Genomic DNA, 26,831 nt, shown 5'->3' with positions numbered 1-26,831 from the left:
AAAAATTTAGCTGCATGCCAAAACTCAGTCCAACATTACTTAAAGGAATGGCTTCTTTATAACTAAATCAAGCATCTAATAACATAAAATTCACAATGTCTGACAATCAAAATTTACCAGATATGTAAATATGACCTACAACCAGAATAACAAATCAATAAAAACAGACACAGAACTGACAGAGACAGAGACCTTGGCAAACAGAGATGCTAAAAGAGCTATTATACATAATCTCAATACACTCAAGAAAGCAGAGAAAGCCATGGTAGTGTTGAACACAGAAGTGCAAGATTTTTTTTAGGCACAGTTGGAACTTCTAGAAATTAAAAACACAGTATCTGTTCACACCCAACTCTTGGCCTCAGCATGGCCTCCTCTTAGGCCCAGAACCTCAAAAAAAAAAACAAAAAACCAGTATCTGAAATAAAAAATACATTGCATAGGACTGACAGCAGACTTAACAGTTAACTTGAAGATACAGCAATAGAAAATATCCAAAATGAAGCACAAAGGAAAAAAAATACAAAAATAATGGAAATGAATACACTGATTTGTAGCAACATACAAACAAGCTAAGATAAATGTAACTCAGTTCCAAAAAAGAGGGAAAAAAATGATAAAAGACATATTTGAAGAAATAATAAGCATTTTTTTTCAATGCTATCAAAACCAGAAACCTACAGATTCATAAGAGGCTCAATAAAATCCAAGCAGGATAAACAAAGAAAACCACACTAACAATTATCATAATCAAGTTGTTGAAAACCAGTGATTAGGGGTGAAAAATGTTAAGGACTTCTAGAGGAGGAAAAAGATTATTACAGAAAAACAAAGGTATGCATGACAGCAAACTTCTCATCAGAAATTACACAAATAAGAAAACAATGGAGCAAGATTGGAAGGGGTGAAAAGCCTGTCAATGGCAAATTCTGCACCCTGTTAAAATATATTTCAAAATGAAGGTGGAAATACTTTTAGACAAAGGTTGAGAAAAATCCATTACCAGCAGATTATGCACTTAAATGATTTTTAGGCAGAAGAAACAGAGTATCAGATCAAAATTTTGATTTACACAAAGGAGAGTGCCAGCAATGGTAAATATGTTAATAGATATAAAAGATAGCTTTACAGTTTAACTTTCTGGGTTTCTTTCTTTTCTCAATTGTTTTAATTTTAAGAAAAATCTGTGCTTAAAATAGAAACTAAAAAAAAGCAGTAACCCCCACCCCCACAAAGAGTTTTACTCCGCTGAACCATTAAGAGAATCATACTGATTTTATAACATTAATTGGGCATATTTCCATCTTTTTTGTAACCTCTAAAGTAGTTCTCACCATAGGAATCATATGTTCCTAAAAAACTAAAAAGAATGAACTGGAAAAAGTTGGTTCTGGAACTAGTTGGATGTAGCCCCAGACCAACTGTTCTTAAATCAGTTTGGGTGCCTCATAATTCATTTTAAATAAATCATCTTAGAGTTAATAAATAGTATTTGCTTATAATTTTTAAAATATCTTTTCTATTCTTATATCCCCTTTATAAACTTAATTTTGGTTTTCTATCTTTTCCTTGGTAAGATTTACCTTGGTAAGATTTCCTTGGTAAGATTTATTTTTGTTTTGTCTTTCAACCCTAAGAAATAGCTTTTAGATTTTTCATTTCTGTGGTTTCTGTTTTTAATTCACCAATTTCTGCTTTCATCTTATTAATATCTTCCCTTTCTTCTAGGCATTTATTTTGTTGAGTCTGTTTGTTTTACTAAATTGTAAGGTTTAGTGCTTAGTACATTTATTTCGCTCATCAATGGTAAATTTAATGAAGACTATTAATCTACTTCTAAGCACAGTATGAATCTTGGCCTGAATCTCATTTCAGGTGCTAAATGACCAGTTATTGTATATTTGATCTCCTGTTTAACCCTATATTTATTTAAGCAAATTTTCTGTTTGATATTTCCCAGTGGTTAAAGTGGTACATTTTAAACTTCTGGTGTAGTCAGAGAATGGACATACGTAGTTTCAGCTTTTCTGGAACTTACTGAGGTTTACCTTTGTAGTTTAACCTAAAATTGATTTTTTAAAATGTTGCATTAATTGGAAAACTGGAAAAATCAACTTAATCCCAAATTTAAATAAAAGCTTCATAAGTAAATAAACCCCAGATCATTAATGCAGGTTTTACACGACATTTATTCAGGCTTACCATTTTTACTAGCATTAAATGCATCCATATGCTATGAAGATTAAGGACAGAGATTCTCAATTTTGCACCTAATCTAATTCTGTGTTTACTAGGCTTGCAAAGGTCAAGCAAAGAGTGTTTCTTAATAATGTAAGAAATTTCTAATTTCAAGAAATGTCAAAAACTCTCAAAAACATTTATAGCTATTCAGTAACTTATTCAATAACCATGTAAATGGTTATTGGGACAGTATCTGAAAATATATATAAAATACCTAACACAGCGCTTGATATACAACGATCATTAAATACTAGCTATTTTCTTATTATATTTTTGTTTTTCTCATATCAGCTTTCTTAAATTCACTTTATCTCACATTCTGTATAGACATTAACTATTTCTTAAATTCACTTTATCTCACATTCTGTATAGACCACATTAACTATGCCTCCTCATTTAAGATCATCTTCAGAGCAATAAACATTTCAATGTCTTCACCAAATAACTGATAACAACACTTAAACTGAGCACTTCTCATCTATTCTTCCTCTTGCAGATCACCTTTTGGCTTCCAGAGCATCCAAATTTTGTTGAGGAACGTTTCATTTCTCAAAGTTTTCATGATCAGATAGGAGAGTGGGTTGCTGCCATACACACTGATTCTTCAAAAAATATGTTTTATCTCTTATCAATAACCTATGGGCCCCCAAAAGCAAATCCTCTTCTTTAACACAGTCAAGTAATTGGTGATGCAATTTCAATAGCTATGCCACTGAATAATTATAACTGGCCTTTGGAAAATGAAAGGTCATCAGTTTCCAAATATTTTAACATCATTTTCAAAAATATAATTGATATGTTAAAAGGTTGCTTCAGTATACTGCTAGATAAAAGAATAGGTGCATCTGGGTGGAGTGAGGGTGGTGATGGAGCACAGAAAAATACCACAACTTCTAACTAGCTATCCCAGGACTTCAGAGAGTCACTTTCCATAACCTTCATGAAAAAGTTACCTGTAATTGTGACCCTTCTCTCATATGAATGAAACCAAAAGTTTTCTTTCTTACTAGAGCCTATGTGCCTCCTTTCATGAAATATAGTATTTTACTATGTCATAATGTCCTTTGCAGTTGGCTAAAGAGGAATCAAAAAACTCAAGAAGTTGGGACAAGTCACATTTTCCCTAAATTGATCCCACTGCACCCTCTAATAAACAAGTATTCTTTTGGAAACCAACTCAGTCAGCAATCTTTCTCAAACCTAGAGCCTATTATTAAAACGTTCCTTGCAGAGAACACAGAGATTACTCATTAAACCACCCTAACACATTATCAAGTTTTACCCACCTGTCCCAGGCCTAGGACTTCTTAAAGTAACTAAGCCATATTCTTCCCTCCCCATTACAAAAGTTACCTAAAGAATAAAGAACAATTTTTGAACAAGAGTGTGAAGTAGTTGTCTCTTAAACCAAAAAGCATATTTACTAGATACATATTATGTGCTAAACTGTGTACTAAGTGCTTTGCCTAAGGTTATCTCATGCAATCTATGTAAAATCAAGCAGGAGGTTATTACATAACACGTGTAGGAGTTAAGGGGAGGAAGGAGTAATTTTATCTAAGTATCACAAAGAAATTCAGCAAGTAATACCAATAAAATCAAGTAATTGAAAGTAAAATGAGCCATGAATGGGCTGCTTACAGATCAGGAGAGAAATAAAACAGAAAAACACTAAACACTGTTACAATACACTTGATCCTTTGGTTTCTGGATACACACGAAGCTAATTCTTAGTCTCTTAGTAAGTACCTTGTATTTGTAAAGGAGCAAAGTCAGCTGGACTCTGGATTCCCTAAGTATTAAGAAAACTTCCAAAATCAAAATTATAAACTGATCTTTAAAAGCTGAACTCCCCCAGCACACTGAGACAAACAAAAGAAATAAAAGGTTTAAGGACTAGAGTAGCGGGATTAAAAATAAGAAGTTATAAAGAGAGACAGAAAAACTAGAGAAGCACAGATTCTAGGGCTAGAATGTCTGAATACAAATCCCAGCTCTAAAACATACGACCTGGGTAACCTTTGCAAGTTAATGTCTACTTCATTGATGTTCTTGTGAGGATCTAATACGTTAATATGCATAAAGTGCTGAGAATAGAGCCTGGTACATAGTAAGCACTACACAGTAAAACTGTCCCTTGCAGACAATAGGATTTTCTATATAGTACACTCAACAGACTCAAGAAATTATTAGAAATAAGAATTCAGCAGGTTGATAAATATACATAATTCAACTGTATTTTTTGACCTTTTTCCTATGGAATTTTTCAAAAAAGTTTAGCAAATATTATCATGAATTACTCCCACCCCCTCACTCATGTACTGTCACCCAAATCACAAGTGTCTAGCTGCATGATCAATTAATGGCCAATCTTACTTAATCCTCACCCACAACCACCCTGTACTCCAGATAGTAATGAATGGGGAGCCCAGGCATATCTTTCATTACATCAATATTTCATTATATATCGCTAAAAGATAAGGGCTTTTAAAAAATATATAACTATATTATCTCACCTAAAAATTAACAATAATTCTTTAATATCAAATATCTTGTCAGTATTAAAGTCTCCCTATTTCATAAATGTTTATTAAAATCTGGACTCAAATAAAGTCCAGTCGTTTCTGTTAATCTACAGTTTCCTCCTCCATTTCTCTCTTTTGTCTCTACAGTTTGCTTATTTAAAAAAAACAAGTCATGTCTCTAGGGTTTCTCTATAACCTACATTTGGCTAACTGCATTCTCATGGTATCATTTAATGTGTTTCTATGTCTTCTATGTTTCCTGTAAATTGGTAGTTAGAGCTACAGACTTGATCAGATTGGGGTTCAACTTTTTTGGCAAGAATACTTCACGGGTAGCACTGCAAACTTTCATTAAGAGAAAGCTAATGTCTGTTTCTTCCTGTGTTGTTAGCAGCCACTCATGATCTTAGGTCCAGGAATTCATTACAAAATGGTGATGTTTTATTCTCTCTGAGAAAATAAACTTTCTCTCAGCAACTATTTGGTTGCTCTCAAGTATAGTTGGCTCCTTAGCATGCTCTGAAGAAAACTAATGAGTTTTTAAAGTATCAATGAAAACTCATGTATTTAAACATATTTGATGTGAGTATACTACAGTTAATCTTACTGATGCTCAAATTGTCTCATTTTCTTTGGCCAACCAGAGCCCATTCAATTATGCACCTCAGTTGTCTGTCACAACCCTGCTAGGGTTTGATAACTTCACTGCAAGATGTTCAAACCCCCACATCTGGAATCAGATTGAACCATAAACCAAATTTCATATTCAGCTGGTTTCTTTCCTGTTCTTTATTTTTATTCATTTTTTTTGAAAAGTCAAAAAATATAATTTACTGAATCCTTCATTATACTTGAGAAAACATTTTTCTGTGTTGATTAAATTTTTAAAAATATTTGTATTTTTATAATTATTTTATATATATTTTATTGCACTTTAGGTTCTGGGGTACATGTGCAGAACATGCAGGACTGTTGCACAGGTACATACATGGCAATGTGGTTTGCTGCCTCCATCCCCATCACCTACATCTGGCATTTCTCCCCAACTCCCTACCCCCACACCGTCCCTCCACTAGGCAACCCCAACAGACCCCAGTGTGTAATGCTCCCCTCCCTGTGTCCATGTGTTCTCATTATTCAACACCCGCCTATGCGATGCTTGATTTTCTGTTCTTGTGTCAGTTTGCTGAGAATGATGGTTTCCAGATGCATCCATGTCCCTACAAAGGACACAAACTCATCATTTTTTATGGCTGCATAATATTCCATGGTGTATATGTGCCACATTTTCCTTGTCCAGTCTATCATCGATGGGCATTTGGGTTGGCTCCAGGTCTTTGCTACTGTAAACAGTGCCACAATGAACATACGTGTGCATGTGTCTTTATAAAAGAATGATTATAATCTTTTGGATACACACCCAGTAATGGGATTGCTGGGTCAAATGGAATTTCTATTTCTAGGTCCTTGAGGAATCACCACACTGTCTTCCACAACGGTTGAACTAATTTACACTCCCACCAACTGTGTAAGAGTGTTCCTATTTCTCCACATCCTCTCCAGCATCTGTTGTCTCCAGATTTTTTAATGCTTGCCATTCTAACTGGCATGAGATGGTATCTCAATGTAGTTTTGATTTTCATTTCTCTAATGACCAGTGATGATGAGCGTTTTTTCATATGTTTGTTGGCTTCATAAATGTCTTCTTTTGAAAAGTGTCTGTTCACATCATTCACCCACTTTTTAATGGGTTTGTTTTTTTCTTATAAATCTGTTTTAGTTCAAATTGTAGATTCTGGATATTAGCCCTTTGTCATATGGGTAGATTGCAAAAATTTTTGCCCATTCTGTTGGTTGCCAGTTCACTTTAACTCTTGTTCTTTATTTTTACTAAATTAAAAATCTCTAATAATAAATAATAAATCAGTGGTATTATACAGACTGGATATAATTGAACATGGACCCAGGAATCATATAGCAAGATTTCTCACTGATTTCTAACATGAGCATTCCTTTAAATTCAAAAATATAAAAAAAACTTTTGAAAAAGTATGTATCACTTAAAGCTGGAAATTAAGTGCTTCAACTTCAGAAACAAAAAAAGATTCCTAATCTACTTTCTGCTTGCATTTTGACTCTGGAAAGTATTTCTTCATGTTCTATTTCAAAATTTGGATGTGGTTTTTAGACATGTATAATAACAAATTCTTTTTAAAAAAATTTTAATAAAACCATCAAGTTTGGGGATGTGGTCAAACTATCAGAGATTAAATTATTTTGCACCATAATTCAGACTTTTGCAAAATCCTCATATTTCATCCTTAACATTGAAACTCATGATATCATGAATACAAAGTTGTAAGTTCAGACTATTTGAAATACCACAGGTATTAGGCAAGTTATATCCCTCGAAATGACAGAAATGACAATAGCAGCAAGTATTTATCTCATTCTACTAAAAAACTAATTAACAAACATGTAAACCCTTTCCTTCTATACAGCTAGCATATCACTATGAAAAAGCAAAATACTATTGCTGCTATTTTGTCATAAAACTCTGAAAAGAGATGACTTAAGTGGCCAAAACTGCTCACATTCACGAGTTTTACTATTCAACACTAAATCATGATAAAAAGTCACATTACTAAATGCCAATTCTTCTCTCTGAAGAAAGTGGTATATGAAGTGATAACCCTGCTGCAATTTCTTTTACCTAAAAAGCAAGTAGACCATTTCCTGCAGCTATAGTTGTTGATGCTTTGATCAGAAGGAAACAATGCAGTGTTTCTAGGCTGTAATGGCTTAAAAAAACAACCAACCAACAACAAAACATAAAACACTTCTGCTATAGTGGTTTTTCAGTGACAAACAGCAACACACCTGTATCAAGTATGTCCTCTGTACATCAGTGCTTTCATCTAGCTGAAAAACAAAATATCTACTAGCATGTGCATATGACAGTAATTGCTTTTCCAGATGGCATGTCTTTAATAAGGGATTTGTGCCAAAAGCTCATTTTACTTTCTCTTCAAGCATAATATTTGCTATTAACTTTCAAACTGGTTTTACGAGCCTCGCAATAGTAGTGAGTAGACCTGTTTTTTGATATGAAAAGGATACCTCTGAATGATAGAGTAATGTGGTCCTCTCTGTCTTAGCAACAACATTCATTAATTTCACACTAAAAAGCAGCATTTTTCACTATTTTACACACATTTCATTCTTCATCACCTCTAAAACTTAATTATTACAGAAAAAGAAACTAAGAAATATTAATTCTCCCAACGTAGCATAAAAGTAAAGCTTCTGCTCTTTCCATCATAGCATGGAAAAAACTGTAGCAGGAATATCCATTCCCTTCATATAATTTGTCAAAATTTGTTTTCAAATGTTTTACTGAGTCCAGAAAAACATTTTTAAAAGGTACCATTTTAACTTAATGTAAACTGTAATCCAGGACATATAACCTTGCAAATGTTCTAGGGCCTTAACTTGCTGTCTCAAGTACTGACTTTGTTTTGTTCTTATGCCCCAGAACAACAAAATCCCATATTCTTTAAGTCTGAAGTTCAAATGTATTATATAACTCTTCCAAGCACAAATTTGTGAGATTTTCACTTCATTTTCAAAATGGAAAATGACAACTATGAATAGGGGCTATCATATTGTGAACATTTGAAAAACAGTGGGGAGATATGAGAAATTGATAAATGGCCAAGTGTAGTGGTTCATGCCTGTAATCCCAGCACTTTGGGAGGCCATGGCAGGTGGATCACCTAAGGTCAGGAGTTCAAGAACAGCCTGGCCAATATGGTGAACCCCCCGTCTTTACTAAAAATACAAAAATTAGCCAGTTGTGGTCATGCACTCCTGTAATCCCAGCTACTGGAGAGGCTGAGGCAAGAGAATCACTTGAACCCAGAAGGCAGAGGTTGTAGTGAGTCAAGATCATGCCACTGTACACTCTAGTCTGGGCAACAGAGTAAGACTCTGTCTTAAAAAAAGAAACTGATAAGTAATAAATTCCTAATTTAAAAATGTAAGCAACCTAATTTAGGCTACGTGGCACTTTTACACAACCAATTAGCAAATTCAGTTGATGAGAACTTCCTGTTCCCTAATCTTTACTTTTGTTAAGGTCTGAATATAGAACTTAAGTATATTACTTAGAAAGGGATTCTAGATTGTGATTTGATGCGCTCATCTTATGACTGCACATAAATGGCCTCAGATGGGTGTATTTAGTCTTCCTAGCCCAAGAGTAAGCATTCTGAATAAAAGACACCTTCAACTTCATTTATAATGAAGTTACAGAATAATTTATATTCTGCCCCATATCTAGAATCATTCTTTGCAAAGCTTGGGCAGTACATTAATGTTCCTAAGTGAAAGTAAGATGAAAAGATATACTTAGAAAAACAAGTAAAAATGGCTCTGGTACTAAGACAAATTATATATTTAGTCATCATTACTATTTGAGTTCAAATGACCTCAAGAAAACAAAGTACAAAACATCTACAGGTTGCCAGGGAGGTGTTAAAACTTATCATCAAAGTAACCTCTTTTTCATATGCTACTTGAACTGAGATAATTTTTCTTTAGCAAAAATTGCTGAATTACACTAACCCCTACCAGGAGGTAATCCATTTATTGTGGTTGAGCAGTCTTAGTGATGGCAGCAGTGGCCCATCTAGAGCAGTGCAGTGGCGTAAGTGGGGGCATGGCTGTGTGCTCCACTGAGCTGGCAGGGGCTAGGAGCAGGCAGAAGCTCCATGCTCCTGGGTGTGGCTACGGCCACCCAGCCACCACTGTGGACCCAGGCTTCTCTGCACCAAGGAAGGCCCCCCATTCCCCTGCAGGCTCAGAAGTGCCTACTCCCACTGCCTGGCCTCTTCCTGCTCCCAGCACTTGCTCCAATCTTGGAACAAAGTTGAGGCCAAGCCCAGGCACTGCTGCAACCCAGTTGGGTGGGCGCAGATGAGCACAAGAGGGAAGCCAAGGAGGGGCTCGATGCTGGCCTGCAGATGCCCCTCAGCAGGAACAGCCTAGGCACCAGAACAGTTGTAGGAGGCAGAGAGGCTCTTGGGCAGAATAGGGTAGATCCCTAGTGAAGCCTCACCTTCAAACCAGGGAAGGCCTCAAGCCTGGGGGCCAGGCTGCCAGTCCTGCGGACCAGAATGGAAACTTACAGTGCTTTCTCTGGGCCTGCCCATAGCTGCCCATGAACTAAGTAGCATGCACCTCAACCACTCAGAAGCCCATAAAAATCCTGGACTCAGCCAACTTCGAGGAGAGGATAGGAAGACCAGCTACAGAGAGGAGGTACCCACTTCAAATCCAGGGTCTCTTGTCTGCCAAAAGCTGAGCACTTATCAGGACACGCTGGCTACAGAAAGAAGCTACCCACTGCAAGTCTCCTCTGAGCTATTCTATCACTCAATAAAACTCCTGTTCACCTTGCTCACCCTCCACTTATGCATGTTACCTTATTCTTCTTGGGTGTGGGACAATAACTAGGCACCTGTCAAATGGCGGGGTTGAAAGAGCTGTAACACAAACAGGACTGAAACATGCTCCTTGCTCACCACATTGCGGGGGACAAGAAGGAGAGAAGAACTGCAGTTCTTCAGGGAGCCCAGACCTAGGAGTTCCCCAAGCCAGGGCCGTGACACCCTCTTTGGGGCTCTGAGATTCCTGGCATCTCCAAGCTTCCAGGCGCCACTGTGTTTCCTGATGCCAGCCAGGGAAGCTGTGTGTGGTAAACATGGTCCAAATGCAGCATGCAGGGAGCCAACACCCATGCTGATGCCTGGAGTTGCCTGCTCCCGCCACAGCCAGCGTGCCTGGCTGTGCACAGTGGCCGGACCCCATGCTCACTCGCTCACACACCCCTCACCACTCTGCTTGCCCTTGGCAGGCATGGGATCCAGGCCAGTAGTATGAGCTGTGCACAGCCTGCCAGGCTGATTGTGCCCAGTGGACCCAAGCAAAACTCAGGCAAAGGCACCACCAACCACAGAAGTTTCTGGCTGGTGATAAACACCCCAAGGATCCCGTGACATTAGGATTTCTAATATCACAAATTCTTATTATTTTGCAATTTATGCGTTACATAGTCTTCTTCTAAAACAGAAATTAAGAATCCTAGTAATAAGTGATACATTTTTACATTTTTCTCAGGTTTTTACCTTCTCTATAGTCTAGCAAAATATTAATTTACAAAACTCTGTAATATTTTCAGAGAAATCAATAAACTTTGACCTGTCCCCTAAAATATTTTCCATACTTTCTACCTATTTGGAAAAATATAGTTAAAATAAAAACATATTGTTTTTGTTTTTGTTTTTGTTTTGAGACTGAGTTTCGCTCTTGTTGCCCAGGCTAGAGTGCAATGACACGATCTCAGCTCACCACAACCTCTACCTCCTGGGTTCAAGCAATTTTTCTGCTTCAGCCTACCAAGTAGCTGGGATTACAGGCATGTGCCACCATGCCCATCTAACCTTTTAGTAGAGATGGGGTTTCAATATGTTGGTCAGGCTGGTCTTGAACTCCCCACCTTAGGTGATCCTCCCACCTTGGCATCCCAAAGTGCTGGGATTACAGGTGTGAGCCACCATGCCCCACCAAAAATATTTTGTTTTTAAAATAAAAACCTAACTCACGTTCCCTGTTTGGAATTTATGTATAAAAACACCGAACTATTTTTGCTTTCTGTTGACATTATATTTCCTTTTTGTTTTATTTCTTATGTAGTCTTTCAAGTGGGGGTCCACCTCATGTTTTGGAAGTATCACCTAACTCTTTAATTAGATATCTTGCTTTTCTGGTCCAAGTAATTCATTAGATCCCAAAGGTCCTACAGGGACAGCCTCCGAGGAGTCACAGTGACACATATTGGTGAATAGAAAATCCTTAACAATAAGTTTAGGAGGAAAGGCGAGTAAGGTTTCAAACCATCTAAAGGACAATCAATAAGGTCTCTGACATCATGCAGGTGGACTCAGAGTGCTGCATTCAGTTGCTTATCTCAGGGGTCATAATGTAAATAAAATAATTATTAAACTGACATTTATTCCAGTTCTTCTAATCTATAGAGACTTAATCTACACTTAATGCATTTATTATAATTGACATGCTTTCCTAATTTTAGTAAATATATTCCTTTCAAATCTGGATCTTGTCTACAGCCATACCACCCTGAACATGCCTGGTCTCAAAAGCTAAGAACAGTTGGGCCTGGTTAGTACTGGTTGTGAGACCACATGAGAATACCAAGTACTATAGGCTTTTGAAAAAAAAAATCTGGATCTTTTCTCAGTTGATTTCTTTGGGAGTATAGTGGGAAAGGAGGGAAGTGAACTTTTCTCTAAGAGCTAAGCATTCTAACATAAGTACTTTTAAACTTACCAAACCTATGTATAGAAATCAACACTATAAAATGACTACTAAGGAGTCAAAACTGAAGTAAAATTGTGCCTCAAATACCTTAGAATAAGTAGAAATTTTAAATGTTGGTAACTTCATTTGGAAGCAAAGTTGCCTACTGCATGATCTTGCTTGATGGTCCTTGATTTTATCATCGGAGTCAGTTCCAGTTACATTTCCGTTAGTATCGATAGATCTAAAGCAGGAAAGAGAAGACACATTTAGGCCATAGAAAACATTACAGATTTTAGGTACTGTGACACACCACTGTTACCCTGTAAGCATACAGATGTTCTGGTTATTCAAGAAATGTCAATTATCATTCTTGTCACTAGCAACAAGTTTTAAAAAATTAAATATTAAAGGTATAATAGATAAATATATCAACTTGACAAAAGGTAGTTGCTGGCTTTTTTAAAAGCTTAGAACACCAAAGAAGGTATGCAATCAATTGGGGCTTGCCTTGGTATCCCAGGGGAGTTGCTGAAGTCACCTCAGCAGCAGTAGCCTGAGTATCCAGTTTTAGGTAAAGTGGAATAGTAACAGGAAACAGGGTTCCCAGCAGCACTCTGTAATAAAGCACCTGATATCATGACTATTATTCCGTCCTAGGCCACTGGAAGTAAGATATTACAGACTAGATTTTACTAAATTAATGGCACAGTAGATCATGCTTGTAATCCCAGCACTTTGTTTGGCCAAGGTGGGCAGATTGCCTGAGCTCAGGAGTTCAAGACTGACATGGGCAACACTGCAAAACTCCGTTTCTAAACAAACAAACAAAAAATACAAAAATTAGCTGGGCATGGTGGCATGCACCTGTGGTCCCACCTACTCAGGAAGCTAAGGTAGGAGGATGGATTGTGCCCAAGAGGTCGAGGCTACAGTGAGCCAAGATCATGCCACTGCACTCCAACCTGGGCAAAAGACTGAGATCCTGTCTAAAAAAAGAGAGAGAGAGAAAGATTTACTTGCTTTTGCTATTTAAGGCCAAATTAATTTAGGCTTTACCACCCAAGGTTAAGCTTTTTACTAACATTCTCTTTAGAAACACAAAGACAGCCAGCTCCACAGACGGTCATTATATTGCAGGCCAGAAATGTGCAGCTAGTTAATTCTACCTGTGACTCCTACCCCTATAACTCTTGGGCTTTATTCAAAACACAAACCATTCTGGCCAACTACCCTCTGACCTATTTGCATGCAGTTATGCTTTCTCATGTACTTCATTTGGTCTCCCACTGCTGCCCTTTCTTCCAACCTCTTCCACAAGGACCTCTGGAAATCCCTCTTATGTAAGTAAAACAAATCATCTCTACATTCTCAATTTCATCACTGACCAACTCTTCAACCACTGGGCTAAATCTGGCTCTTGAAAATAATGCTCTATCTAGAGTGTAGGGTAAAGCAGTAGAGACAAAATTTTCCAGAGTGACACTTCGAGACCCTCACAAGCAATCCCCTTCCTTCCCTGTGATGTCACCTCTGGCTGTATGACCCTCTTCTTCAATTTGTCACTCAGTATCTCACTCTATTTTTTCTAACCTGGGTCCAGACTCATTACCTTGGATGCATGCTACCTGTTCTTTCTCAATTCTAGTCGCTTCTTATCTCCAGTTTCGAAATCTTGGTTATCTCCTAAACTATAAATCCACCTAGTATGCTATTTCTTCCTTCAGCTTCATCACCTGCAAAGTCCTTAATCCAGTTGCTTGCTAGAGAAAAATCACACAACCATGTGAATTGATCCTGCTGGCTTTTGCTATTTAAGGCTAGACGCTGAATGCTGTGCAGCAACCCTTTATGCACCATTCATTAATCAGATCCTTCTCCCATAATTCACACTGCCTTTTTTCTCAATCTTCTGCCACTCTACCTCTTCCACCCCTACTAGGGGTAGAATGGAATAGAAATTTCTTCATGTTTTCCTTACCCATTTGTGTAAATTGTTTATATTGTGAAAATACAGGTTGAGTATACCTTATCCAAATCCTGGGTGTTCCAGATTGTGGATTTTTTTCGATTTGGGGGTATTTGCATGGCACTTACTAGTTGAGAATCTGAAATCTGAAAATCTGAAATTCAAACTGCTCCAGTGAGTACTTCCTTTGAGCTCATGTCAGCATTCAAAAAGTTTTGTAATGTGGAGCATATCAGATTTTCAAATTTGGGTTGCTCTACCTGTACTATTTATTTTGCTTACTTTTAACATGTTCTCAGTCTTAACATTGGCCCTTAATACAGAAGTTTTTATTTTCAGGTGGATGGATTTGTCCATCATTCCCTTTTTCATATCTTTTATTATTTCTCTGTTTTGAAATTTCTGCCCCTTTAGTGATAGTAGATAATACTCTGATTTTCATTTTTCTATGGACTAACCTTCTCAATACTTCATTTCATATAATGTATAGAAAGATTTGGCTCTAAACTGACCTACATTTCAAATTACCAACCAGTTTTTCCTAGCAACATCATCATCCCTTGGTTTACAAAGTTTCTTCTTTTATATCTCATTTGTTTGCCTGTAAGGTGGGTGTCTGAACTATAATCTATTTAAATAATTATTGTTTATTTGTAGGTTTTAATTTGTGATAAGAATATTCTTGGTATTTTTATCTATTTTTTTCTGACCATAAATACATCTTATCAGATTCCAAGGGTATTTCTGGTGATTTTATGAGTAAGAAATGGCTGCCTTGCTCACTCCAAGTACTGTATATTTCTACAATAGTTTTTACCTATTCAAAGTGCTCCTTTCTGCTTTGAGGGATTATCCAAACTACTACTGCATCTAAAACCAAAACCTTCCTAATTGTGCTAGAAAGCTACCTTTTTACATATTTTTTTATCTGGAGCCAGATTCATAAAACCTTGTCCTTCGCAATTTTCCACTTTGTATTCACTCTCTCGTTGGTGAAAGCTGGCTTATGTAAAATAAAAGCATCTCACATCCAAGTTTTGTTTCATAGACTAACATTTTTTATTGGCTCTGAAGAACTTTTCAGATCTTCTTATCTTTCAATGTCTACATAGTTATTTCTACTGGTTTTCATTTTTTGAATACATGCTATATTCATGATTTAAAAATCAAAATGATATAAAATGAAAGCTATAACTAAAAAGTCTCATTCCCATATCATCCACATGCAGCTCACTTTACCCTTGCTTACTGTAGGTTACCACTTTTATTAGTTTCTTGTATATTCTTCCAGCAATTCTTTACGCAATACAAACACAATCTTATTCCTCTTGCCTTCTGACACAAAATATTCAGTTTTGCATCTTACTTTTTATTCACCAGTATGTCCTGGATATTTTTCCAAGTTAGGAAATGTTTCTTCGCAGCTTTTACAGCTCTACAATATTCCACTATGTAAATATATACTAGTTTGTGTAACCAATCCTTGTTTTTCAAATATTAGATTTTTATATATTTAAGTCTTGTTTCTGACAATAATTTAGTTAAAAAGCAACAAATACATGAACCAAACAGCACAGAAACCTGTGTGGTATGATTTCACAAATTGTATTCTCTTAATAAACATGAGCTTCCCTGTATATTATTTTATCTTTTATCTCAAGTTTACTCTATGATCGTATCTAAAAATCCAACAACCATTATGCTCATAAACTTGCAAAACCTTAAAGATGCCCAATCTCACTGAGGGTTTCAATGGGCCTGCAAAAAAATGAAACATGTTCTAAAAGAGACACAGTCAAGAATGTTCCATTCTACTTATTGGAATTAGGAAAGGTTTCATGGAGGAAATAGCTTGGGTTCAATCCTAAAAGATGAAGTGATTGAGAGGCAGATAAGGGAAAAGGGAAAACATTAAAGGAGGATCAGCATAAACATAATTTTTAAATAACATACCTGTCAAGAACTCTAAGTAGTCCCATTTCTGCTTAAATGCAGAAAGCCACAAAACAATGTCGCTCCCACTCTAAGAGAAAAAAAAAAATCCTATCTATAAAATCAAAACTTCTCTTGATCTAACAAAGAGTGGAGGTCACAAGGCAACCAGTAAATTTAATAAAACTTCAAGTAAATTTTATTTCTCTCCTTGGAGGGATAAACTCCTCCAAGGAAAGACTATACACAAACTGTCTGACCTTTGTCAGGTCACAGAAAAAGAAGTGGCCACTATACAACAGTATAAGAAGAAAGCTAAAATTTTAACAAATTCTTAAAGACCAAGTGTAACCTACTATGTCAGTTTAGAATAGCTGGAGACCTCAGACATAAGGAAAGTTCTCACTCACTTGCAAGATTTTCCTCATGCCTTGACCAGGCGGTCACATGAAAGATTAGTATAATACTAGAAAGAGAAACCCGAGACAGCCCTCATCATTAGGGGAAGTGTGCAGGAGGTGTCTAGGACAAAGCCGAAGCCTGATTCCCCAACTGTTCTGTAACAGAGAAAAAAAGCTTCAAACCACTAGGAGAAGAACAGAAAATCCTCTAACCAAAGGTCCTGGCAGAAATCCATTGCTTCAGGGCAGAATAGAAGCAAAATGCCTCTGCTTCTGGGGAAGAGGTACTCTTCCCTGGGACAGGGAAAGATATAATGTTGTTAGGAGAGGGGTAGAGGCAAAAGAACCTCTGCCATGATGGTAGAATACAGAGCAGGAAAAAATCTTAGGCAAAAAATCCTGCACCAATACCAAAGACTTCTACTACTACTAGGGGAAAGAAGGATATTCCTGTCCATGACCTACCACAAATACAGGGAACAAAGGGCAGGCTACAAGGAAGAGAGGGCAGTTAAGGCTGAGAGAGCCCAACTGATGCCCAGGACAAATGGCCTGAATATAACTGAGTCTGAACCAGAACAAAAGAGAAGCCTGCTCTGCACCACAAGCATGGCACTAAATAACCCACAATAGGCAATTGCTGGGAGAGGGTCAATAACATAAGGAGAAATACTGATACTTGTATTGCACAGATGTGCAAAGACTGTTGGAAGATGAGGATAGTACAGGAACACAGAGAGAAATCTTGCAGAGTGACATGCCCTCTAAACACAAGGGACCAGCAGCCAACTGCAGGAGAAATACGAAGCCTGTGCTTCACTGAGAGGGTAATGATGGTGACAAAACCCAAAATCAGCTCAACTCTTGAGTACACTGATTCAACCTCCAGCACAAACAACCTGACAGAGGCAGCAGCAAAAGAGGATCACCTTAGTGTCTCTTGTCCTTTGAGAAGAGAGATGGAAAGTTTAAAAAGTAAAATATGAAAGCTAAAAACAAAAAGATATCAGAGGTGAAAAATTCTTTTCTGACTGCACTAGCCCAGTCTGATTCAACTTTCATGTAATAAAGTTGTGAGTTGTTTTTCAGTTGCCATGGACCCCCCAGGTTAGATATCACATAACCTGAGCATGTGCAGATAAACCAAGTATGCAACCGCAAGTAGAACCTAAGTGTTCAGACCAAGGAACAGGGACTGAATTAAGCAGCAGACAGTATATGGCAGGATTCAGGATCCGATCACATCAAGCCCTGGCATTACCCCAAGACAGGATCCAGTCAGATCACACCTCTAGGTATCACCGCATTGCAAGATCCAATTAGATCATGCCTCATTACCCTCTGACTATAAAACATGCCCCGAACCTCGGCTCAGGAGACAGATCTGAGCCACTCTCCTGTCTTAGCTCAGCAGCCTTACAATAAACTTTTCTCTCTGCAAAAACCTGGTGCTTTAGTGTTGGGCTTCTGATATGGTTTGGCTGTGTCCCCACCCAAATTTCAACTTGAATTGTATCTCCCAGAATTCTCCCAAGTTGTGGGACAGACCCAGGAGGAGGTAACTAAATCATGGGAGTCAGTGTTTCCTGTGCTACTCTTGTGATAATGAGTAAGTCTCACAAGATCTGATGAGTTTTATCAGGGGTTTCCACTTTTGCTTCTTCCTTATTTTCTTTTGCCACCGCCATTTCAGAAGGGCCTTTTACCTCCCACCATGATTCTAAGGCCTTCCCAGCCATGTGGAACTATAAGTCCAATTAAACCTCTTTTTCTTCCCAGTCTCAGGTAGGTCTTTATCAGCAGCATGAAAAGGTATTAATACAGCTTTCCATTGCACACAGGCAAACAAACCCCGTTCAGTTCAATAGCACTTTGACTGGCTCAACAGTAGTCTGAAGAGGGATGAAGAAAGAATAAGTGAACTTGCAGACAGGTCAATAAATATAACCTAGAATGCAACCAAAGTTAAAAAGAATGGGGGGAAAAATACAGTTCAGCGTATCCAAGAGCTGTGAAATTATATCAAAACGTCTATTACTCCCAGGAGAAGAAAAAAAAATGGACACAAAAAATATGGGAAGAGATCATGGCCAAGAATTTTCCCAATTGAACCCAAGGAAACAAACCAGAGATCCAAAATATCCCAAAAAACCCTTCATAATAAACACCAAATGCACGTACACTAAACAAACAGACATGGATATATCATAGTCAAACTGCTGAAAACGAAGATAAAAACTACAAAGGGAGAGAGAGAAAAAAGAAATATTACATTCAAAAAAACAAAGATTAAAATTACAGAAGACTTCTTATCAGGAAATCAAGCAAGCCAAAAGAGAAAGAAAAAAAAAGGACTGAAAGAAAAAAAAAAACTGAACATAGAATTCAGGTCTATGTACAAAATTCTATATCCAGCAAAAATACTTTTAGAAAATAAAGGGTTTTTTTGAATTAATAATACCTGAGAGAATTCACTTCCTGCAGGCACAAAGTATGTTCAAGGTAGTTCTTCAGGCAGAAGTATAATACCAGGTAAAAATTTGGATCTACCAAAAAAGGGGGCAGGGAGGGAGGAAGAAGAAGAGCAGTAGGGGGAGGATGAAGGTAAGGGAGAGGAGGAGGTGGCAAAGATGAAGAGCATTAGAAGATAAATATAAAATACTACTTTTTCTTACTTTGTTCCCGATAGAATGTTATTCACCAACTAAAGCAAAAATTAGTAAGTCTGTATTGTGGAGTTAATAACATATAGAAGTAAAATATATCACAAATAGCATAAAAAGGAGAGGTACAAAATTGAAGTGCAGTGCTGTAAAGTATTACATGGCATATAAAGTGGTATAATATCATTTAAAGGAAGAATGTGGTAAGTTAAAGACATATCTTTTAAACTCTAGAGCAGCAGTTCTCAGCCAAGGTTAGTTCCCACCCCTGACCCACTGCTGCCACCCCCATGAAAACATTTAGCAAAGTCTGAAGGCATTTTTGTTATCACAATTGGGAATGGGAAGTGATTGCTACTCTTATCTAGTAGGTAGAAGCCAAGGATGTTACTAAAAATCCTACAATACATACAGGATAACCACCCTGCAACCCAACAACAATGAACTAGCTGGCCCAAAATATCAGTAGTGTCAAGGTTTCGGAACCATGACCTAGAGCAAGGTAAATAAATAGCTAAGAGTAGAGATAAAATGAAATCATGGAAAAGGAATAATTCAATACAAGATAAGAAAAGAAAAAATTATGGTTCTAGGTCTTTAAGGAATCGTCACACTGTCTTCCACAATGGTTGAACTAATCACTCCCACCAACAACATAAAAATGTTCCTGTTAATCCACAGTCTCACCACCATCTGTTGTTTCTTGACTTTTAATAGCCATTCTGACTGGTGTGAAATGGTATCTCATTGTGATTTTCATTTGCATTTCTCTAATAATCAGTGATGTTGAGCTTTTTTCCATATGTTTGTTGGCCACATGGATGCCTTCTTTTGAAAAGTGTCTGTTCATGTCCTTTGCCCACTTTTTAACAGGGTTATTTGTTTTTTTCCTGTAAACATGACCCAGCAATGCCATTACTGGGTATATACCCAAAGGAATATAATATAAATCATTCTACCATAAAGGCACATCCAAGCATATGTTCACTGCAGCACCATTCACAATAGCAAAGACATGGAATCAACCTAAATGTCCATCAATGATAGACTGGATAAAGAAAATGTGGCACATATACATCCCTGAATACTATACAGCCATAAAAGAATGAGATCATGTCTTTTGCAGGTACATGGATGGAGTTGGAAGCCATTATCCTCAGCAAACTAGCACAGGAACAGAAAACCAAACACATGTTCTCACTTGTAATTGGGAGCTGAACAATGAGGATTTCTGGCTGGGTCTACCCCATGGTGTTCTCCAAAGACTTCTGGACTGACTCCAGCCTTCAACCTCCCAATGGGGTGTCAGCAACAGGATCTCCACATTTTCTATCATAATTTCCTCTCTCACTGGAGAGAGAGCAGTTTCCTTTCTCTTTCTCTTGCCTATTAAACCTCCACTCCTAAACTTCTTGTGTGTGTCTATGTCCTCAATTTTCTTGGTGTGAGATGATCCCAGGTACTTACCCTAGACAACGTAGCTGTTTCATGTTGGGAACCACGACTGGGATACCAAGGTACAACATTCATCAAAATGTAAGCAGAGAAATGGACTCCAACTCTGTCCTTTCATTTTGGTGCTCTCAGCCTCCATATTAAAACCAAATCAAATTAATAACAGGCATCCTTCAGCCGGTTAAAAACATGGTTAGAGTGACTGCCATTCTTAAAGACTAGGATGTGTAGCTTACTAGGGAGAACACTGAGAATCCCCCAGCACCCACAAGTTGCTGGGCATGTTGGCCACGTTTGACCCAGCTTCCTTTCAAGGAGGACTCAGCTGTGGTATGGGGCTAGAAGAGGTTCTGGAGTAACTGAGAATTTCTGGCTGTTATCCAAAGGCTTCCAGACTGACTCCAGCCTTCAACCTCCCAATGGGGTGTCAGCAACAGGATCTCCACATTTTCTATCATAATTTCCTCCTTTCCTGTCCATGATCACCATTATCTCCTGTCCTCTTTCCCTCCCCAAAGTCCCCTCTCTCTCACTAGAGACAGGACTGTTTTCCTTTCTCTCTTTCTCTTTCTCTTGCCTATTACACCTCTGCTCCTAAAAAAACAGGGATAGCACTAAAGCAGTTTTTAGAAACTTATAGCATGAAATGCTTAAATTAGAAAACAAGTAAGGTCAAGCTTCAATCAATAATTTAACCCTCTATCTTAAGGAAGTAGAAAAAGAGGAGTAAATTTAACACAAAGCAATTTGAAGGAAAAAATTTGAAAACAAAAAATAGAGACTATCTATGAAACAAAAATCTAATTCTTTGAAAAGTTCAGTGAAACTATATTTCTGACCAGAGTAATCAAAAAAAAAGAAAAAGAAAAGCCACAAATTGCCTACATTGGTAATGAAAAGAAGACATCACTAGAGACTTTATAGCTATTAAAAGAGTAATTAGAGAATATTCTGAACAATTTTATGGCAATAAATTCTACAACTTAGTTAAAACATACCAATTCCTTAAATCATAATTTAAAATCTTCCCATGAAAACAGTTCCATGACAAATGGCTTCCTTGGTGAATTCTACTAAACATTTTATGAGAAATCACACCAATATTACAAAAACTCTTCCAAAACCAAGAAGAAAACATTTCCCAACTCATTTTATGAAAAGAGCATTGACCCTGATACAAAAATCAGACAAATTACAGACCATCATCCTTTCATGAACATAGATGGAAAATATCTTAACCAAATGAATCTAGCCAATATATGAAAAGAAATATGTATCATAGCCAAATACTATTTATCCCAGAAATCCAATGCTAGTTCAACATGAAAAAAAAAAAAAGTCATCAATGTAATCTACCATATCAACACACTGAAAAATAAATGATCATCTTAATTAATGCAAAAAAAAAAAAAGGAGGGGCATTTGGGCCAGGCACAGTGACTCAAGCCTATAATCCCAGCACTTTGGGAGGCCAAGGTGGGCAGATCACTTGAGGTCAGGAGTTTGGAACCAACCTGGCCAACATGGTGAAATCCCATCTCTACTAAAAATACAAAAATTAGCTGGGCATGGTGACGCACATCTATAATCCCAGCTACTGGGGAGGATGATGCAGGAGAATCACTTGGACCTGGAAGGCGGAGGCTGCAGTAAGCCAAGATGATCGCCCCCCACTGCACTCCAGCCTGTGTGACAGACTGAGATTCTGCCTCAAAAAAAAAAAAAAAAAAAAAAAAAAAGGCATTTGAAAAACTTCCATAATCATTCATGATTCAAAACTCTCAGAAACAGAAGAGAACATCCTCAGCCTACAAATCTATAGCTAATATTCTATAGATAATCACAAAAGACTAAATGTTGTCTATTAAGACGATGAACAAGGCAAGAATATCTGCTCTCACCACTCCTATTCGACAATGTACTGTATTGTACTATACTGTCAATACAGTGATGTTAGAAGAAAGAATAAAAGCCAGAAGATGGATTTTAAAAGTGGAAACGATGCTGGTTTTTTTCACAAATAACAAGATTGTCTATATAGAGAATCCCAAAGGATTTATCTACTAAATTTTTCTAATAAATTTTGACTACCAAAACTGGTAAATCAATTGAGCAAAATTTCAGAAGACAAGGTCAACATACAAAATTAAATTGTACTTCTAGTGGTAGTAATGAAAAATTAGAATTAACAAAATAGTAGCAATTATATAAGCATTAAAAAGAAATAGAATATAACAAAATAAATGAAAGATTTGTGTGCTCAAAAATGTAAACCACACAGGCCAGGTGTGGTGGCTCATGTCTGTAATCTCAGCACTTCGGGAGGCTGACGCAAGCAGATCATGAGGTCAGGAGATTGAGACCATCCTAGCTAACACAGTCAAACCCCATCTCTACTAAAAATACAAAAACTTCACCAGGCATGGTGGTATGCACCTGTAGTCCCAGCTACTTGGGAGGCTGAGGCAGGAGAATCCCTAGAACTCGGAAGGCGGAGGTTGCAGTGAGCTGAGATTGCACCATTGCACTCCAGTCTGGGCGACACAGTGAGACTACATCTCAAAAAAAATAAATAAATAAAATAAATACACACACACACACACACACACACACACACACAACACAGTGAGAAAAATCAAAAAAATAAAAAATTAATCAATAATTGGAGATACACTATTTTCAAAGATGAGATAAATCAATATTGTTAAGATGTCAATTCTCCCCAAATTAATGTAAATCCAATTAAAATCCCAGCAGGCTTTTTCTAAAAACTGACATGCTGATTCTAAAATTTTATGAAAATGCAAAGAAACTAGAATAGTCAAAACACTTTTGAAAAAGAAGAACAAAGTTGGAAGACTTAGACTCATTGATTTCAAGACTTTCTATAAAGCTACAGCAATTAAGATGTTGTGATTCTGCCATAACGATAAACACAGAGATCAATGGAACAGAAGGGACAGTCCAGAAATAAATCTACATATTTATGGTCAATTGATTTCAAACAAAAGTACCAGGGTAATTCAATGGAAAGAGAATTGTCTTGCAACAAATGTTGCTGGAACAATTGGCAATCCATATGCTAAAACAAAACAAAACAAAACAAAATCCTCAACCCACACCTCATGTCTTACACAAAAATTAATAGACCTAAATATAAAAAATTCAGAACAATACAACTCAGGAAAATATAGAAGAAAATCTTAGCCCAGGGGTTGGTAAACTTATCCTGCAGAGGGCCAAACAGTCTCTGCTGAAACTATCTGCCATTGTAGCATGAAAGCAGCCATAGACAATGTTCATTGCTGCATTCAAATAACATTTTATTTACAAAAGCAAGTAGTGGGCTGAAAATCAGGTCATTAGTTTGCCAACCTCTCACTAAAGCAGAGGTTTTTTTATTTTTTATGCCCTGCTGAATAATGAGCATTCACATCATGCCTGGCATATAGATGGCACAGAGTAAACATTTGTTAAACAAAAGAATTAACAAATGCATGACATATATTTTATTTCCTTTAATCGTTAATATTCTCCTAAGGAAGGTATTATTAATGTCATTGCACATGAGAAAACTTGTATTTGCCCAATATTACATAGCTGGTAAGCCAGGATTCATATGCAGGTTGGTCTTACTCCAGTGTGAAGCAGAGTTTCTATATATAATGCTAAAAGCACAAACAATAAAAGAAAAAAAATAATAAATAACACTTTACTAAAATTTTAAACTTTTACTCTTCAAAAGGTAGTGTTATGTAAGAATGAGCCACAAATTTGGAGAAAATATTTGCAAGACAAGTATCTGACGAAGAACTTTTCAGAATATAAAGAACTCTTCAACACAGTAAAAATAAATAAATAAATAAATAAAAATAATGGACAGAATATTTGGACAATGCAAAAATGACAACTCTTAACAAGCAAACAAGCAGTCTAGAGACACGGTTCATATGTTTAATCTTTCCTACTGGTCTTTCTTCTATCTGAAACAGAACCAATGCTGCCTGGATAGAGTATACAGTGTTCTGCCTTATACAAAAAGACACCCATAAATGATAGTTCTCAGAGCTTTTTTTTTGAGACAAAGGCTTCCTCTGTCACCCAGGCTGGAGTACAGTGGCACAATCTTGGCTCACTGCAACTTTCACCTCCCAGATTCAAGCAATTCTCCTGTCTCAGCCTCCTGAGTAGCTGGGATTACACACCAAGATAATTTTTGTATTTTTAGTAGAGATAGGGTTTCACCATGTTGGCCAGGCTGGTATCAAACTCCTGACCTCAAGAGATCCACATTCCTCCGCCTCCCAAAGTGGTGGGATTTCAGGCAAGAACCACTGCACTTGGCCTATCAGAGCATTTTTAAAGTTGGGTAACACAAGTACTTGGTACAAAAAGAAAACTGTACAAAACAAGTGATGGTGAACAGAAATTTCCCTCCAATCATCCAGCTTCCTTCCCTTGTTTACTTAATATATTCATAGATATTCTATGCATATAAAAGCGTACACTTTCTTTTTTTTTAAGACTGAGTCTTGCTCTGTTGCCCAGGCTGGAGTGCATTGGTGCAATCTCAGCTCACTGCAATCTCCATCCCCCAGCCCTGGGTTCAAGCAATTCTCTCACCTCAGCCTCCCAAGTAGCTGGGACTACAGGTGCCTGCCACCACACCTGGCTAATTTTTGTATTTTTAGTAGACATGGGGTTTCACCATGTTGGCCAGGCCGGTCTCAAATTCCTGGCCTTGTTTCCCACCTGCCTTGGACTCCCAAAGTACTGGGATTACATGCATGAGCCACCATGTCCAGCCCAAAGCATACACTTTCTTAAACAAAAGTGGTGGCATATTTGACATGATTTGTCTATGTCCCCACCCAAATCTCATCTTGAATTCCCATGTGTTGTGGGAAGGACCCAGTGGGAGGTAACTGAATCATTGGGGCAGGCCTTTTCCCATGCTGTTCTTATGGTAGTGAATAAATCTCATGAGATCTGATGGTTTCATATGGAAGAGTTTCCCTGCACAAGCTCTCTCTCTTGGCCTGTTGCTATCCATGTAAGATGTGACTTGCTCCCCCTCCCCTTCGGCCATGATTGTGAGTCCTCCCCAGCCACATGGAAATATAAGTCCATTAAACCTCTTTCTTTTATAAATTGCCCTGTTTTGGGTATGTCTTTATCAGCACAATGAAAATAGACTAATACAGTAAGTCGGTACTGGGAGTGGGACGCTGCTAAAAAGATATCCAAAAATGTGGAGCTACTTTGGAAATGGGTAACAGGCAGAGGTTGTAACAGTCTGGAGTGCTCAGAAGACAAGAAAATGTGTGGAAGTTTCAAACTCCGTAAGACTTACTGTATGGCTTTGACCAAAATGCTGATAATAACATGGACAATGAAATCCTGGTGAAGGTGGTCTCAAATGGAGATGAGGAAGTTGTTGGGAATTGGAGCAAAGGTGACTCTTGTTATGTTTTAGCAAAGAGACTGTTGGCATTTTGCCCCTGCCCTAGATATTTATAGAAATTTGAACTTCAGAGAGATGAATGAGGGTATCTGGTGGAAGGTATTTCCAAGCAGCAAAGCATTCAAGAGGTGACTTGGGTGCTGTTAAAGGCATTTGGTTTTATAAGGGAAATAGAGCATTAAAATATGTGGAAAATTTGCAGCCTAACAATGTGATATAAAAGAAAATGCTATTTTCTAAGGAGAATACAAGCAAGTTGCAGAAATTTGCATAAGTAACGAGGAGCCAAATGCTAATCACCAAGGCATGGGGAAAACACCTCCAGGGCATGTCAGAGATCTTTGTGGCAGCCCCGCCCATGATAGGCCCCCCAGATGTTTAGGAGAAAAAAATGATTTTGTGGGCTGGGCCCAGGGTCCCACTGCTGTTTGCAGTCTAGGGACTTAGTGCCCTGTGTACCAGCCACTCCAGCTGTGACTAAAAGGGGCCAAGGTACAGCTCAGGCTATTATTTCAGAAGGTGCAAGCCCCAAGCCCTGGCAGTTTCCACATGGTGTTGAGTCTGTGAGTGCACAGAAGTCAAGAACTGGGGTTTGGGAACCTCCACCTAGATTTCAGAAGATGTATGGCAACACCTGGATGCCCAGGCAAAAGTTTGTTGCAGGGGTGGGGCCCTCATGGAGAACCTCTGCTAGGGGAGTGCAGAAGGGAAATGTGGGGTTGGAGACCCCACACAGAGTTCCTACTGGGGCACCACCTAGTGATACTGTGAGAAGAGGGCCACCATCCTCCAGATCCCAGA

General features: G+C 37.7%; 1 protein-coding gene across 1 annotated transcript in view; it reads right to left on the bottom strand.

Annotated features, from left to right (window-relative positions):
• LOC104652530 (uncharacterized) overlaps positions 1–26,831 on the bottom strand; it is a 147,013-nt gene that overhangs the window by 62,113 nt on the left and 58,069 nt on the right. Inside the window, exon 5 of the mRNA XM_074394051.1 lies at positions 12,255–12,390. Within this exon, the coding sequence (XP_074250152.1) occupies positions 12,255–12,390 (136 nt within the window). The remainder of the gene's footprint in view (positions 1–12,254; positions 12,391–26,831) is intronic.

This window comes from Saimiri boliviensis, chromosome 1 (assembly GCF_048565385.1).
Source record: "Saimiri boliviensis isolate mSaiBol1 chromosome 1, mSaiBol1.pri, whole genome shotgun sequence".
NCBI lineage: Eukaryota > Metazoa > Chordata > Mammalia > Primates > Cebidae > Saimiri > Saimiri boliviensis.
Note: the sequence above shows the minus strand (reverse complement) of the source record. Positions and strands in the feature narration are given on the sequence as shown.